The sequence below is a fragment of the Kryptolebias marmoratus genome, linkage group LG11 (genome assembly GCF_001649575.2).
Source record: "Kryptolebias marmoratus isolate JLee-2015 linkage group LG11, ASM164957v2, whole genome shotgun sequence".
Lineage (NCBI taxonomy): Eukaryota > Metazoa > Chordata > Actinopteri > Cyprinodontiformes > Rivulidae > Kryptolebias > Kryptolebias marmoratus.
Window position 1 is genome coordinate 11,317,376 of NC_051440.1, and position 17,069 is coordinate 11,334,444.

The 17,069-nt window shown below is 40.5% G+C and overlaps 1 protein-coding gene across 4 annotated transcripts in view; it reads right to left on the reverse strand.

Moving 5' to 3' along the window:
- reln (reelin) overlaps positions 1-17,069 on the reverse strand; it is a 99,262-nt gene that overhangs the window by 10,707 nt on the left and 71,486 nt on the right. For all 4 annotated transcript variants that reach the window (XM_017405917.2, XM_017405918.2, XM_017405916.2 and 1 more), the window contains exons 20-51: positions 14,787-15,023; positions 14,468-14,660; positions 13,674-13,786; positions 11,946-12,083; positions 11,679-11,865; positions 10,152-10,357; positions 9,877-10,048; positions 9,421-9,627; positions 9,058-9,293; positions 8,786-8,943; positions 8,492-8,699; positions 8,323-8,399; positions 7,943-8,101; positions 7,644-7,838; positions 6,389-6,662; positions 6,150-6,290; positions 5,871-6,048; positions 5,696-5,780; positions 5,426-5,608; positions 5,112-5,280; positions 4,869-4,974; positions 4,544-4,770; positions 4,185-4,408; positions 3,269-3,419; positions 2,926-3,184; positions 2,583-2,832; positions 2,204-2,372; positions 1,872-2,012; positions 1,455-1,632; positions 629-822; positions 283-533; positions 36-190 (exon numbers count right to left, since the gene is read on the reverse strand). In XM_017405917.2, the coding sequence (XP_017261406.1) occupies positions 36-190; positions 283-533; positions 629-822; positions 1,455-1,632; positions 1,872-2,012; positions 2,204-2,372; positions 2,583-2,832; positions 2,926-3,184; positions 3,269-3,419; positions 4,185-4,408; positions 4,544-4,770; positions 4,869-4,974; positions 5,112-5,280; positions 5,426-5,608; positions 5,696-5,780; positions 5,871-6,048; positions 6,150-6,290; positions 6,389-6,662; positions 7,644-7,838; positions 7,943-8,101; positions 8,323-8,399; positions 8,492-8,699; positions 8,786-8,943; positions 9,058-9,293; positions 9,421-9,627; positions 9,877-10,048; positions 10,152-10,357; positions 11,679-11,865; positions 11,946-12,083; positions 13,674-13,786; positions 14,468-14,660; positions 14,787-15,023 (5,821 nt within the window). The remainder of the gene's footprint in view (positions 1-35; positions 191-282; positions 534-628; positions 823-1,454; positions 1,633-1,871; positions 2,013-2,203; positions 2,373-2,582; positions 2,833-2,925; positions 3,185-3,268; positions 3,420-4,184; positions 4,409-4,543; positions 4,771-4,868; positions 4,975-5,111; positions 5,281-5,425; positions 5,609-5,695; positions 5,781-5,870; positions 6,049-6,149; positions 6,291-6,388; positions 6,663-7,643; positions 7,839-7,942; positions 8,102-8,322; positions 8,400-8,491; positions 8,700-8,785; positions 8,944-9,057; positions 9,294-9,420; positions 9,628-9,876; positions 10,049-10,151; positions 10,358-11,678; positions 11,866-11,945; positions 12,084-13,673; positions 13,787-14,467; positions 14,661-14,786; positions 15,024-17,069) is intronic.

Here is a 17,069-nt window from a genome sequence, read left to right on the forward strand (position 1 = left end):
TACAAATGCTAAATAAGTGAATTAGAACTTATCACCTTGAACTGCATGACCCAACCCTTGCCTGGAACAATATCATGTGTGACAGCATACACCTCTCTCCCATCTGCATTTCCACACACCATCACACCATCAGGAGAGCTGCAGAAACGCTGCACCGAGCAGTCCTCTGAGAACAACCAGTGATCGTTCACTGGGAGCAAAGAAAGCAAAAGAAACAAACATAAGAAATCTAATGTATGAAATCATTCTTTTTAGAAATATAAGGCAACGACAATGAGGTACCTATTGGTGTTTCTTCCTCTTCGCTCAGTGGATCAATCCGTCCTGAAGTCTCATCAGCAGGAGCTCTCTCGTGGTTAGGCAATGCCACCCCTCCAAACGTGTCAGAGATCTGCGCCCGGGTTTCTGAGCCCGCAATGAGGACATTATCAAGAGCCCAGTCGCTGTGGTCTGCACCTTCATGCTGTGGCTGCCACCAGCGAACTCGAATTCCCTCCTGACGCGCAGCAGGGGGCAGCAACACATTCACAAATCTGAAAAAAAACACAAAGTGGATGCAGTTTATCCTGTGGAATCTTCTTATGTGCGGACAGTGATGCCCTTGAGTGCACGTGGGAGAATAATTTACCCAGGCTTGGTGTACAGATCATAGAAGATCTCAGTCAGTAAATGCCAGTTGATTCCTCCATTCAAACTGTACTCTAGGAGGACCCCCTGGTTGCGGTTACTAGGCGGGACCATGCAGCCGTACATGAAGTAGAACTGGATGAACTCTGCATTAGTCAGGTTCAGGTCCACTGTGACCAGCTGACGACTGCAAGCCTGTGCAAAAACAAATTCAGAGATGGAGGCTGAGTGAATAAAACCTCAAAACATCTCAAAATTTCTTTAAATTACACAATCTGAACAGTAAAGAGAGTGGTAATTTATCTTGAGCAGATCTCTGATCTAATCTCTCTCATTGGTTCATTAATTGAGGCATCCACTAACAAGACTGCATAGAAATGCCCTGGGAGAACCCCAGCTGAACATAAAGGCAAACATATTTGTACTTTGTGGTCTTTCAATTAACTGACTGATGCTTGAAGCTAAATCTCTCAGACACTTTTAATGTCTTGTGTAGTTATTGTATGTCTCTATCATGTGTTGGCACTACTGAAATGTCAAATATTGGTACGTTTTTTTAGATTTAATTACAGAAGTTGCCTTTTTAGTCCATATATAGATCAGATAATAACCAGAGGACAAACCAAACTGAGAAAATATGAGAGAAAACTACCCCGAGAATTTATTTCTGAAACAAAAAAAGTGTTAAAGCATAGTACACAAATGCATTTAACAACTTTTATCTTGAGTCAAATTATTTGTAATAAGTTACACCTTTATAAATTTTTTTAATGAAAACAGAAGGAGCAAAAACATATATTGAAAGAGAAAATGTCATAAAAACAAACCCCGCTGAAGTGCAGCGCAGCTCCTGAGGCCACGGCTCCACACACAGTGCTGAGCTTCCCACCCGTCAGAGTGTGCCAGTGACTGAGGGAGGGGGCTCGACTGAAGCTGTCCTTCAGCTGGGAGGGCAGAGGAACCACAGGCTCATCGCAGTACTCTCCTCCCCACTCTGAATCACACCTGGTGAGGACAGTGGATTAAAAACAAACAAACAGATTTAATTATTTCACGTTAATTTTATATCTCAAAGATGCCACATACAGGCTGCTTTACATGACTACTAGACGCCATAGAATTTTGCTCAGTAAAATAAATAATGCATATATTTAAATTTTACTGTTTAATACTGTCAGCTGACATTTTAGACAGTTGCAACATATTTTGTTACTATGAAAATGTCTTTTAGATGTGTTACTTACACACAGGAGCTCTGCTGGCAGCGTCCGTGTCCAGAGCACATATCGGGGCAGCCATCTCCGATGTAGAGGTTATCCAGAGCCCATGTCTGCTGCTTGTCAAATGGAGCCTGCTGGAACCAGCGTAACCTTGTGGCAGGAGATCTACACACATAAATCCAAGATAAATTTCGCAGTTAACACATGGCAAGGAATTAAACTGGGATATCCAGACAAGCTTATCCAGATATATGATTTGTTTTAGTCTGTAATAATCAGTTTACGTTACATTTAAACACTGCAGCCAGATATCAACTGCAGTTAATATTGTGGAAAAAGAACAGGACGTCGCTGACCTGGCATATGATGGGATGGGCAAAGTAACACGGCCCCATTTGTTGTAGGTGTCTGAAACAAGTATCCGCTGCAGAGTATAAGAAGAGCAGTCAGGACTTGTTGGCAGGCAGTCTCTGACCACAGGCTGCCAGGTCAAACCCAGATCCAGTGAATACTCCAACTCCACAGCTGCAGAAAAAACACAGGCAGACATCTTTAAACATCATCAGACATCTGTGTTTCATCATGATATTTTACAGATGACTGTTTAAAGGGGAAACATCATGAAAATACAGTATTTACTAATTTCTACAATACATATCTCACCAAACTTCTTTTGAATATCACGTTAATTTTTCATGAAAGCACAAGTTTTTACCAATATTTCTCAGTACTTACAGTAGCAGGAGTTTGTGACAGAGCAGGATGCAGAAAAGTCAAACTGAATAAATGCATCTTGACCCAAACTGATGTCAGTGGTAACAGCATAGCGTGTATTGGACTTTTCTATGAATGCAAAAGCAGGTCCATCAGAGCCACAAACAGGCATCCGGGTTCCTCCAGGGTGGAGGAGCCACGAGCGGCCATCGATTGAGGAGAAATCATCTTCCAGTGGTCCCCAGCCGCTGGCACTGCCACCCACCACCACCTATAAAAGAAGATAAATCTTGGAATTATTTAAATGTGTCACTGGGGTAAAAAAAATGCCAATCAGTGGATGGAAAGTCATTTAATCTAGGACCTGATCTATGACCCATGGGCTGTAAAAGTGCCCATTTTCAGAGGGTTGCCACCAGCGCAGGCGAGTAGATGGAGTGCGGGCACGCAGAGGGATCTCCAGAGCCACGAGACGAGCCTGATTACTGTTGTTACTGAAGAGAAACTCCTGCAGGAGACCCCAGGTAAGACCTCCATCCACAGAGAACTGTAGCAGAACAGGCTGGGAACGAGGGTCTGGAGCTGCTTTGCCACAGCCGAGACGCAGGAAGAACTGAACAAACCTGCAGAGACAAACAAACAATTCAGCAGTGTCTATAACAAGAAAAATAACTGGGTTAAAACATATGTTTATTTGGTAGGTATACCTGGCATTAGACAGGTCCATATCGTTGGTGACCAACATACGTAAACCATCTTCACTGAAGAACAGATGGTTTCCACTTGACATGATACCACATTTCCTGGATGGTTTACCTCCACTTATGAGAGTGAAACGCTCAGCATCCACAACTCCACCTTAACACACAATACACACAAATTCATGCAGCAAATATACATAGTAAAATAACTAACATCAAAAGTAAACAATAGAAGCTGTCATGATTTTGTTTTGTTCATGTTTCACTTGTGTTCATTCTTTGCATTCCTGCCTGTTATGAGCTCATATATTCTGTTTCTTGAGCACTTTTCTCTTAATGAAATTTACTTCCTGTTTTGCACTTTTTTAACCCAAAGGTTTCTGTCTCTTACCAGCTCACCTGCAGTGCATTTGTCATTTACTTTTCAACATTAATCCTCTAGGTTTCAGCTGTTTGTCGCAACATTCTTGTCATTTTCCTTTCACATTCTGTGTAGGTTTTATTATTATTATTTTTTTAATTTTTGGCTTGGTTTAGTTTTAGTCAATTAGAGTTGTGGAATGCCACCTGCCTGCCCCCTTCCTTATTGTCCTGTATTTGGATCCTTCATCTTTGAACAATGGTTCAAGACAGAAAACATGGCAACGACTGCATAATTCAGAGACCAGTCAAGTATGAAATAAGATTAAAAATGGAAAAAAATAGCTAATTTAAAATGTGCTGGACCAAAATCTTTACCACAGCATTCAAAACATTGAAAATAATAGTTTTACCACAAAGGCCTTGCAACACCAGCTCCATAATGTTCATTTAAAGAGATTTCAAGAAGTAAAATCTCTGCATGATTTGTTCCACTTTCAATAAAATTTACCTGATCAATAAATCCAATACCTGCATTACACAAAAACAGATTCCTTTGTACCTTCAAAGTCCTCCTTGAGGAAGTCAGGATTGGGTGTATCAGGCAAAGAGCAGTCAGGTCCAGAGTAGCCAAGGTCACACACACAGTGGGAGCCTCCCACACAGGCTCCATGACCATTACACATGTCCTGACATTGCGGGCCAATGTACACGTTATCTAGCGCCCATGTTGGAGGATTGGAACCAGCTGAGAAGAAACCTTGATACCAACGGAACCTTATTGATCTATGTTTTAGTAAAAAAAAGGCAATGAAATAAAGACATAGATAGCAATAAATATATATGTTGCTCTTAGATACCAAAATAAATGTTCAAAGTTGTTTTTATCTCTGTAGCTGCTGCGCAGGACATGATCCTTACCCACACAGGCGAAGCTTTCCAAAGTGAATAACCTCCCTCCTCCAGCCCTGCGTGGTACCAGGGAAATAGATGCTGGCAGGGTGAAGTTCTGTGGAGCAAAGCGAAGAGGGCTGAGGACCGCCAGCACACAGGGGTACCAAAAGGTGCCAAGTGGCACCGAAGTCCCGTGAAAACTCAAGTTGCACTGGGTGGGCAGAGGAGCTTTCAGCTGTGCAGCCCACATTGATCTTAAGACACAAATATACACAAGAAAAATGGAATTAAAGCCAGTCTTTATGTGTTGAACAAATGTTTGGATTGTCACTTTGAAATGAGCTCTGTGTACCTCAAACTGGATGATGGTGTTCTCATTTACGTCAACGTCCCTGGTGGTGATGGAATGCTCCCCGAGCTCACTGGAGATAAACACCATTGCTGACTCATCCTCCTCTCTGCATCAGTCACACACAAACAAAGGTTCTGAAAATCTTCTAACAGATTTTATCCCCAATGAGTTCATAGATTACACAAAAACAGAAACACAGTCACAGCAGTGTAATAGCTTTTTCCAGGTTGGGATTTTTCTTACAAGCCAGTCTTCTGGTAGGGGCAGTAAAGTCCAGTGTTTCCACCAGGATAGAAGAGCCAGTTTGGCTCATTAGGGCCTTCCTCAAAAGTGTCAATCACCACAGGAGGTTTGTGTAAAGAGCTGCCATCAATGATGAGATTATCTATCACCCACACCTCCTCCTTTTTACCTAGTGGACCAAATATTGTTGAGATAATTACATACAAATAAAGGTATCAGGTCTAAGATTGATGAGACTGCAGGAAAACAAAATGCAAGCACATCTTCATTTAGTAAGAACTGGAAATAAGCTTTATCCCAAAGTCTCCACTCACCACTGTTGTAAGGCTGCCAGAGTCTGAAACGGGTGGCGTTGGTCTGAGCGCTGGCTGGCAACGGCAGGTGGAGGAACAGAGTGTCTGTGGAAGCTGGGAAGTAAAACTCATCCAACAGTAGCCAGCTGATTCCTCCATTCACAGAGTACTGCAACAGCACTGAGTGGGAGCGCTCTGGGACGCCTAGAAACAAGGTTAACTGTTACACCAAAACCTGAGGAGAAAGATACAGCACACACAGCTAAACCAAAGAGGACTAAAATAAAGTACCTTTGGTGATAAACTTAAAAGAGAACTGGATGTAGAGAGTGTTTGTGCAGTCCAGATCCCTCGACACAATCATTCGTAAACCATCCTGCAAAAAGAGAGAAAAGAATACATCAGATGGGATTCAGCTGTGTAAGTTCTGTTCTGAATGGTCTCTGCATGTGTTTACAACCCCTACCCCTTTAAAAATAAGAGCAGCGCCAGATTTGAGAGGTTCTCCACTCAGAGTTCCCCTCTCTGCTCCGTAGACCTCCGGCCAGGTCTCCTGCTGTAAGTTCTCATTGAAGTCTTCTCTCAGTACTGATGGCAACGAGGCCTGAGGTACACAGTGTGCCCCTCCATAGCCCTTATCACACCTGTGGAAGAGCAAAAGTGAATGCACAGGTGAAAAACAATGACGCAAACAAAAAATAGGAATGAACAGAATTAAGTCTGAAATTGAACTGTTTTTACATACACACAGCGTCCATTGTCACACAGACCATGACCAGAGCACATCCATGGGCAACCAGGAGCAAGTAACACATTATCTAGAGCCCATCCTTCAGCCCCTGGGGTGAAGTGGGTCTGGATCCAACGGAACCGAGTTCTTGGGGAACTGAATGATTCAACATCACATCATTAAGAACAGTAGGATTCAAAATGTATACATTTATAAATATTTGTTTACTTTTTTCCATGAACAAGAGCACATACTTAGCAGCACTAGGCAGGTAGACAGTGATCCTTCTCCAGTGTTTGTACTGAGTTGATGTATAAATGGAGCTCTGGGTGTAACCGGCACAGCCAATGGCTGGGGGCACACACTCCGGGGTGATGAGAGACCAGTGACGGCCACAGTCTGTAGAGTACTCCAGTCGCACACCATGGGAAAAGGAAGTGGACTTACTGCAGCCCATACTCAGCTCAAACTGCAGGAATGATGAACCTGTCACCTCAAAGTCCCAGCTTTCTGCATACCTTGGCTTCTCTGTAAACACAGTCACAAACAACTTTTTTTTTCACATATTTACTGAAACATGACTGCAGGCTACAGAAAACACATTACTAAATCCATCAACTCTAAGAACAAAAAGAAAACTGATTAGATTTACAGCTAAATCTAAAATCAGCATCTTCTTCTGTAATTAATTTGATTCAGTTTATTAAGAAATAGAAGCTGAACTTATTTTTCTCCTCATACATCATAATGTATTCTCGAACACATGTACACTTGAAAGTAAAAGATCCTGCTGAGTTGTGTGTCTGATAAATGTGTTTCACTGTGAACCAGTGGGTCTGACAGTCTGTGTTTCATATGTTTACACACAGGAGTCCTCTTGTTTACAGATGTGCTGCCAAATTGCTCATGCTGTGCACACTTAGTGAATGGCCCCTTTGTGGTGTACTATTAGCACAAAGTTAACCTACTCACAGCTGGATGTGAGCATAAATAAAAGGCAGGATGTTCATTCAGTTTTGCTCTCATTAATAATGCAGGATTCATGGCAGCACAGTAAATTGGAGATTCAGTTTCAGCTTGTGGTTAATACTGTGGTGCTGTGATGTTCCTGTATAGCCACTTGTGTGGCTTGTTTGAGCATTTTAAGCATGAATATAAAGTACACATCCAGGGTAAATTATGTGCTTGAGTCTATATACATGCATTATAGACAGTATACTCGCATTACCTGAATGTTTTATGAATTGTATAACACTAGTAAAGAATGCAAATCGTGGGAAAGATTCCTTTTTAATTTAAGTCCTTTTTATCTTATCGGGCTGACATCCATTAAAATTTCAGTTTTTCATATAGTCCAAAGTACAATACAATGATACAAACACATGTTTAGGTCATACACACAAATATGATCTAAATTGTAGGAATATTTTGTTTCTTCACTTAAACATATCGCCAGTGTGCTACCTTAGAGCCACAGCTTCTTCACTCAGAAAGCTTTGATTCACTCACTATCAATGGCCTCAGAGTTGAAGGTAAGTGCTGTGTCCAGAGACAAACAGTCCACAGTCACCTCCCCGCCCTGAATACGGTACCAGTTGTGTCTCAGGGGGGTCATGCCATCGAATTTGTCGTGGAAACCTGTTCTGGAGCTGTCGTTCATTCCAATCAGGACATCATCCAGAGCCCACTGGGCAGAATGTTTCCCTGCAGGGTAAAGTAAAGAATAAGAAAAATCTTTATCAGTCAAAACTGATGCATAATAACGAGAAGTTTTTATTGTATTGTAGGTTTTTGGTAAGTTCACTAACCTTGCTGGGGCTGCCACCACCGAAACACTGTGTAGGGAGTTTTCGCTGGAGGTGGCAACTCGATGGTCACCACCTGAGGCTCCAAGAAGGAACTAAAGTCCAGTTCCCTCAAGAACTGCCAGTGAACACCATTGTTGGTTGAAAACTGAACAAGGACACCTGAAGACACAAACAATTGTCTATTATGTAAGATAGTAAGATTTTTGTTCACAAAACTAAAAATCTAAGAAAAAAATCAATACATGTAAAAATATGAGCAAATAAGAAAAGTTACAGTGAGATATTATTATTAACTCGTCAAATCAATGACAATCAAATTGTTCAGTAACACCAACATGGATTCAGCAGTTGGCTCCAACACAGTTTGGTTTATAAATTACCTTCATTGCGTGAGCGAGGCCTGGTGCAGGTGGGCCCCAAACTCTTGCTGCCAATTCGGATGTAGAATTGAACCAGCCTATACACAAACAGTTAAAAAATTGGCTTTCATATGTAACAATTTCACCATAATGCTTAAATAAGATAAATTTATTTGAGTATTCCTCTCACCTGGTGTTGGTTGTGTCCAAAGGCATTGTTCGAGCTTCTCTCCGGCCAGGGCTACTGAAGTACAGAGCTTTGCCCTCACCAATGATGCCACAGCCTCCTCCAATTTGTCCCCCACTGATGCTCTGCCAGAGTGGACTCAACTTCCCTTCAAAACCCTCAGTCAGCTCTGTAGGACTGGCTACGGACGGGACACAACTATCTTGCTCCACTATTTAACAAAAAGAAAAAATCATAGGGTTTAATATAAATATTTTCTTATGTAAGTTTTCCTTTCTTTGCTGTCCATTACACTACCTGTGTACCCCATGTCACAGAAGCAGACTCCAGAGATACAATCACCATGCCCTCCACAGTGGTTTGGACAAGGCTCAGAGATGTAGACCCCATCCAAAGCAAAAGGTGGTGCATCTCGGTACACGCTGCTCTCCTGGAACCAACGAAACCTGGTTTTACTGGGAAGAGAAAAGGTAATATGTTTTAAAAAAATGAAGGGAATCATTCTCAATTCTGCTACAAACACCAATACATGTATTCAGATGCAATTACATGTCTGTTACCAAAGCTACCTGGCTGCAACATTACGAGGTATGACAACAGTGACCCTGCTCCACTGTTCATAGTCCCCTGTGTTGTAGACAGTGGGTTCTCTAAGCTCACGTCCGCTGCCCTCACAGATCCCTGCCCCAGGGGTTCCTGGATAACAGCCCTCTCTGACCAGGGCCCAGGTGCGACCAGCATCATGGGAGTACTGCAGAAGGACTGGGGCAGATGTGCTAAACTCTGATTCGCAACCTATGTTCAGCTGGTAGAATGGAAAGAGTCATAAAACAATGGAAAATTGTATTTAAAAATGTAATCAGAATTTTTTTAAATTCAGTTTGGTATAAATTTGCTGATAACTTTCTTTATTTTCTGAAACTCTCACTTACCTTAAACTGAAGGGTGTAGCCTGAACGAAGCGCCAGGTCCCTGGTAACAGCAACCCTGTCTCCATCAGAACGTCCAAACACCATCGCAGAGGGAGTTGGTGCACAGAAACTGTCATTGTTGTCCCTCTCCATGCCCTCATTACCCAGCATTAACCAAACACTCATCTGGTTCAGAGGGTAATCAAATGCTGGCTTCTCGTAAAAATTCTGTTTGGACAAAATCAGCAGTTTATTGTTGTGTTTTGTGGTGATATATTTATCAGTGTCAGCAGAAGTGTGGATTCCACTCATAATAAATGGGTACATTTAAGGAGGGGGTTAGGATACAGCTATCCTATCTCAGTTTGGCTGACATTTTCTATTACAGCAAATGAAATAGTGTCACTGAAAAGCCAAAGCTGCAACACAAATCACAAGTTGCAAAAAAAAAAAACCCTCCTCAAACTGATTCCTGACCTGAGGTAGAGTTGGACTGGCCATGGGAATAATGTGTTTCTCCCTCTCAGATAAAATTATGACATCGTCAATCGCCCACTGGTCATAGCCTTCTCCGGAGTGAAGAGGCTGCCACCAACGAAACCTTGTGGAGGGAGTTTTGGAGGCCAATGGTAGCTCATAATGGACAAAGCTGTGACACCAATGAGAGAAAAACAATACAAATCAAATCCTGGACTCTTAACTCAGATGAAAAATTTTAATTTAACTATTTTCCCATTACAGGATTTTCCTACCGAGGTTTGGTAAAGTCTGTGAAGTACATCTCAGCTATGAGACCCCAGCTGATGCCTCCATCATTACTGTACTGTAGCAGAACTCCTTCCTCTCTGCTGTCTGCCTGGTTACAATCTGACCAGTCTCCTCCCACACGCAGGTAGAACTGAACAAACTCCGCCCATTCAGTGTCCAGGTCCCAGCTCACAAGCTGCCTCAGTCCAGCCTGATAATACACATACAGTCATACATATCAAGTCAGGGATAATCAATTAAAAGCTTTTGGATAGCCCATGGCAAAAAACTTTTACCTTTTTGTTTTTATTTAAAGACACACTTAAAATTGAAACTCTTTGAATTAAACAAACGTTGAATTGGGAGAATCTGTTTTTCTAGAAAGACGGTAGTTGCAGCTGTGAGAATTATCTTAAACGCTACCACAAAATGTGACCACAGATGTGCAGCTGCTTGAAAGTTTTTGCTCCTCCCTATTGCAATCAAAAGAATGAACTATAGAGTGCTATTCTACGTCACTTTCGGGGAAGAGTTGATTCAGAGTTCAGGGGACAGCAAGTTTTGGCAGTAGACACTAGACAGTAATCAGTTAAGGCCTACCTTGGCCAAGTTTGGACAATCCTCTGAAACAGTTTGTTTTAATAACACAAATTAACCACATGTTTGAGCTGCGTACAGATGTATGCCAAAATATACAGGGACAACGATGAGCTTTGTATGCCAATATTTTTTTTTAAGTTCATTAAAATGTAATGAGTCTCTGCTGCACATTTGTACCTAAATTTAGATTTTACGTGACAATAATAAAATTACACTTGAACATTTCATTCATCTTTTTTGACAAAGTGTATATTATAAAAGGTGGGCGATTGTGTATTGCGCGTGTCTACATGTGGCCATTTGTCTGTCTTTTAAAAAAATATCTCATGAACCAGAGGACACATTTTTATGAAACTATTATAAAGTAATGGATGCACAAAAAAATGTACATCTACAACGCATTACCGTGTGGAGTCCAACTGATTCAAGATGGCCACCACAGCTAATCAACCTAGGCCAACCCAAAAATGCCTATAACTCAATATTTATTTATTTATCTTTTACAGATATTGATCTTGTGTGAGGGTAGCTTAGAATTATCCTATCCTAAATAATTCAAGCACTAAAATATTGGATGACATCTTTGTTTACAACTTTGGGAGTAAAAGTTGGAGGCAATGCTGTCTGCCTTTTAGCAAAATATCTCCAGAAGTACAGGATGGACTTTATTGAAACTCTTAGAACATAATCTTTCGCTATACATCTACAAGTGATAAACTTTTTGAGTTAATTTTCTTCAAGATGGACACAACAACTAATCAATCTTAGCAAACATAAAAATGACTAACTCAGTCAGCTGATAGTCATCCCTAACACATACTTTGAGGACCAACAGATCACACGAGATCTTTTGTTTGAAACTTTGGCACGCAAAGCCACAAGTGATGGTCATTTCTTCAAGGAATGCTAGTTTCATTTTCCAGTTTCCCTACCTTGCTGAAGTACAGGGATGATCCAGATGAGACCACACCACAGCCCATGTCAGGGGCAACCACTTCTCCACCAATCACTTCCTGCCATGTGGCCAGCAGTGCATCCTGGGACTCAAAATCTGAGAGCACGCTAGACAAGAGGGGGGAGGACGGCTGGCAGTCCGGACCAGAGAAGCCATCATCACACCTGCAAAAAAGAAGAGGCTTTGATTCACTTGTTCATTTAAATTGCATCACAGAAACATAAATGTGGGTGTAAGGCCTGACCTGCAATGTCCATGGTCACACCAGCCATGTCCGTGGCACATGTTGGGACACTGCTGACCGATGTAGATGTCATCCAGCGCCCACTCATCCTGCTCTCCGTAGTAGCTCTGGATCCATCGGAATCGGGTTGCACTGGACCTGAACACAGAAAAGATGCACACAAGTTAACTACAAATTTTAAAAAATCTTAAAATAAATTATAGATTTAAATCAATAAACACAAGAAGAATGACAGCATGTTTGTGTGACTGACTCCTCCCAGGAAGTTTGAAACCCAAGTTCATTTATAGTTAAAATTTAAAAGATAAACTCTGATTATTAAAGCGACTAATTTTATGCTGGCCTGTCAAGTACAACATCCTGCTGTAGTTCATATACTGTTTTAAGATTACCTACTGTATATGAGATGTAACTGAATTAAGGCAAAAAATGTCACAAAGATGCAAATATTATTTGATATTGGACATACAGTTTAGGGGGGTGGGGTGGGGGCTGCTTTTAACCAAAAGCACAGAAATTATGAACAGCAACAGAAGCTACTGCAAAAAGTTGGGTATTTTAAAAATTATACACCACAGAGGTCTCCTGGTCTTCTTCAGTGACACAAATCAGGTAACTGTGTGATCATCCTACCTGGCTATGACTGTTTTATTATCATCAAAGGCCATGACCCCGTGACCTGTCATCGTACTCTCCAGGAAATTGGACCACCTTTATTTAGGAGCTGGGGTGGTAGAATGAAATGCGGGTGGAGGTCAAAGTGTTCGGTGTGAAAGGTTTATGTGATTATTTGAGATGATCTATGTGTAGGTTGAGTCTGTAAGATTGCATTAATCTGTGATGTTGGGTACATGTTGACTGATATCTTATAAAAAAGGTACTGAAGACTCTGTTTAACCATTTATTTAACCTAATAATGTTTTGTCCAAAAAATGCTTCTAAACCCAATGCAATGCCTCATTCTACTTTGATTTATTAAAAGTGAAGAAGAGTGGTAATTTTTAATCAGATTACTTTATCAACAGATCTAACATAAACCACGTTGGCTATTTTAAAGGAGTTTATAAGTCTATGGAAAACTCAGATGTTTAGAATCTTAGTCACTACATGACCATTTTAGCAAAAAGAATTTTTTCTAGAGAATTATAGCAATGCTGTACAAAGAGCAGTAAAACAGGTGGTGGTTATAACTCTTCGCTTCACAGCTGACAGCTTAAGCATTGTTTAAATTAATAAATGGAAATGTTATCTCCCAAAACATACAACCACAACAAGAAATAAAAAAAAAATACAAGTAGGCAGGTTTTCACACTCCTGCGTGTCATCTAATTAGGCATTCATGCTTTGCTTTGGTGTAGATCGCTTTAGAAAGGGTCTTACGCCACTCCTTTTCTGTTGTGGCAGATAGTTAAAATCTAATAAAAAAATCACGTGCTCTTTTCTAGAACAGTGTGGTAATTGCCTGTGACTAAAATATTGTTTTTCTGATGGCATGCACTAGACCCTGTTGTTAGTACTGTGATGGTTCAGCATGAATACATGTACCATTAACACTCCAACAACAAACCCAGATATTTTCTCGAAGTCTCTGGTTTTTCTTTTATATGATGGACCTAACTGCTTTCCAAGCCAATTTTGCTTGTTAACCAGCAGAATGCTAGGATCAGAGAAGATTTGATTCCAAAGGGCAACTTATGCATCCTTTCTTCTCTATCATTTGCTACTCACCACGTCTTCTGAGGCAAAGAAAGCGTAACGCGTCTCCAGTCTTTGAACTCTGATGGGTGGTAGACGCTGGGAGCCGTAAACTCAGAGCAGCTGGGCATGCCAGGTAGACAGGCCTGGAAATTAAAAAAAAATAGTTTTTTCTTTGTGATAAAGTTTTGTTTTATAATTGGTCAAAAGCATATTACTGAAAACTACTTCCTCCCAGTTAATCCTGGCTTTATTTATACTGCAGAAAAAGGCTTCATTAAACAGAAAACATGCACATATTGAAAAGACTATTGCAGCATCTCAGTTTCTCTGACCTTGAAAACAAAAAGATCAGCGAGGATTAACTCTATGAAACTTTTAGCGAATTACAGTCTGTACTCGCCAGATGACTGCATTTTCATGCACAAGGGAGAATTAGAGGAAAGTCACTGATGGAGGAGTCATTATGTTCTATTGAGCCCCAAAAGCAATAAAAAATCTTGACGAATCTTTGGTGTTGTCTGAATATTCATGAGCTCACTATGATTATAGAAAATCTTTGTTAAATCATAAGAAGATAATCTGCCTGCTGATTCAAGTACATCCGTGTATTTGCTGATAGCAAAGTGATTAAAACTAATTGTGATGATTTGTCATTTGAAACAAATTGCCACATTTAGGGACATTAATTACATATTATCACAGAGGCTGTAATGGGTAAATCAATATTCATGATCATAAATAAATAATATAGTTTCTTGTCTCTCTGCAGGATGACTATTAAAAGTTTCAGTTGCAAATGAAGATTGTGTGAAACATGTCTTTACCTCTTTGACCAGGTGCCAGGTGAGGCCGTGATTGGTGGAGAACTCCAAATGTACTTGAGTGTCAATGTGAGGGGAGGGTTCCCGGCCGCAGCCCATGACCAGAGAGAACTGCAGACTGTAGGACGCTCCAATCTGCATTGACTGAGTCTCAACATAACGAATACTAGAGCCAGGGCTGGGCTCACCAGAGAAACTGATTTAACATTAAGAAAGAGAAAATGTCACACTGTGTGTCAAATGTAAGAAACAATGAGCTGTCATACACACAAGCTTGCCAAATGATGTAGAAAAACAGTTTTGGTGTGAGAGCATTGGGTACCTGAGGGTCCAGTCATGTTGACAGTAAGGCTGAACGTGTCCGAGATAGAACCCAAGACTCTGGGTGACATCCAGTACATTGCTGAAGTCAAGACTTATAGTGTTGAAGAGCACAGAGGTCATGCTGATTTCATCCAAAGCCCACACATCGTGACCACGTCCTGAGTGGTAGGGCTGCCACCAGCGGAACTGAACACCAAACTTACGAGCGCCCGATGGGAGTTCAACCGACACAATTCTGATTGAAAGATGAAATTCATTAAAATGAATAAGAATATGTGATTAGATAATAAATTATTTGTGACATATGTGTAAGCTCAAGTAAATCTGACGCAAAAGACAAGCCAACAAAAGCAAACTAAAAGCCTGATTTACTTAAGGACTGTGTGGTTTGCTCCTCTAAAAACAAAGCAAACCACAAGCATCTGTGGTGAGCATATGTTTAATTCACAAAGCCCTTGCAAAGGTGATATGTAGCTCAAACTGTGCTGCCAGCATATCTTCTTCACTGACAGTTTGCCAACACTTAAATTAGGTTTTATGCTTTGATTTCAAGGAAAATCTGCCCATAATAATGAAAATTACTGTAAGGGCAAAAACTTTCCACTTTTAAAGATCAGAGCTCTTTTCGGCATGCAGATAGCATGATAAATTTAGTGCCTCTTTAGAGTTTGTTGTAACTGCAACCAACAAGAAGAGACAGAGGAAAAGGAGCAATGTGCTGCACTGCTGCCTTTAAATAAAGAGGTATGTCACACAAGGATGTAATTCAACATCTTATCCAGCAATGAGATGTTTGTCTGACAATGTTGAAATGTGTTTACATAAACTACATGTACTAAAAAGTATGTAAATTGTCATTATTTTTTGTTTTATGCTGAAGAGTGTATTGTGTTTATAGAGCATCCCAACAGACCACATCCAAAGTATAATTAACACTATTCAAAGTCACTAAATCTAGAAAAAAAAATACTTGTCCTCATGTGCATCGCACTTGGTCAACACTGAGGACAGTCTGCCCCAGCCACATGTTGAGACTACTTGTAATAGAACTTCATTATACAGTTTACAAAATTTGTAGCCTCAACAAGTGCATTTTATCTTAAACTGTAGCAGTTCATAACAAAGGGAAAAACAATCTTTAACAATTTTTAGCTGAGTAAACACAACTCTTTCCATATTCAATGAGATGCTGTTCTTGCAGGTTTGAGCACTACCTCCGCACGTCATTCATGAGGAGATAGAGCTCGCAGCCAGGGAACATTTTTCTCTTTCTGTCACTTTTGTGCCTGCTGTGTTTGTGGCAAAATGTAATTAGACTGTGCAGTGAGGAAAACTGATGCAGCTCCAAAAAGGGCAAATTGCTCACACCTGTTATATTTGATGGGAGTGCTTATGCCAGCATATCACCAGTGCTTGGTTTGAATATAAAAAGCTGGAAAAGTGGAAGATGATGTGGCAAATGATGTGCAATACTAGGAGCTAAAAGAGGACACAACACAGTCTGAGTGAATCAGGCACTAAATTTGCTTAAAGTTTTCTAAACCTGAAGGCAGTTTTATTAAAAAGCAAACGAAAGAATAATTTAATCTTAGACAATAATTGGACATTGTTGAAAATCACTAATATGTTTTAATAAATTAACAAGAACAGATTCTTATCCTAGGACAATGAGAAAATTTAAGTATGTTGAGTTAGCTCATCATTTTTTGTCACATATCAGAAAATGTGTGACATGAAGAGCACATGTGTCACATTCACAACTGAACAAGTGCTGAAACACTAAAGCACACAGTTTACGCACATACAGTGTAAATCGAGCAGATCAGCTGGAGTTATTCACACAGGCTGACTGAACAGTGACTCAGTAACTGGCTTAGACTGAAATCCTACGCAAACACATTCTGCTGTTTGTAATTAATGTACATTTGGAAAACAATTCTTAAACTGGTTTTGACATAATGCAGGACAACTACAATTCATCAGTACAGCCTCTTATGCTGATGTTGTTACTCCTCTTCACTTAATCCTCAGAGACAGTTTTCTTGTGCTAACGTTGACTCTTGTATCATGGTGTTTTTGCGTAACCAGATGTTTGTACAGCATCATTCTGTACATGCATCTTGCACCTGATTAGTGCCTTTGACATTTACAGTTGAACTTTCAAATACTGATGAAGACCTCAGAGACATAAGCACGGAGGAACGTTTTTCGCTTTGTCTTTATTACACACATTAACTGTCTCAGTGGGGCCACTAGCTATTAACTGCACAGAATAGTGTCT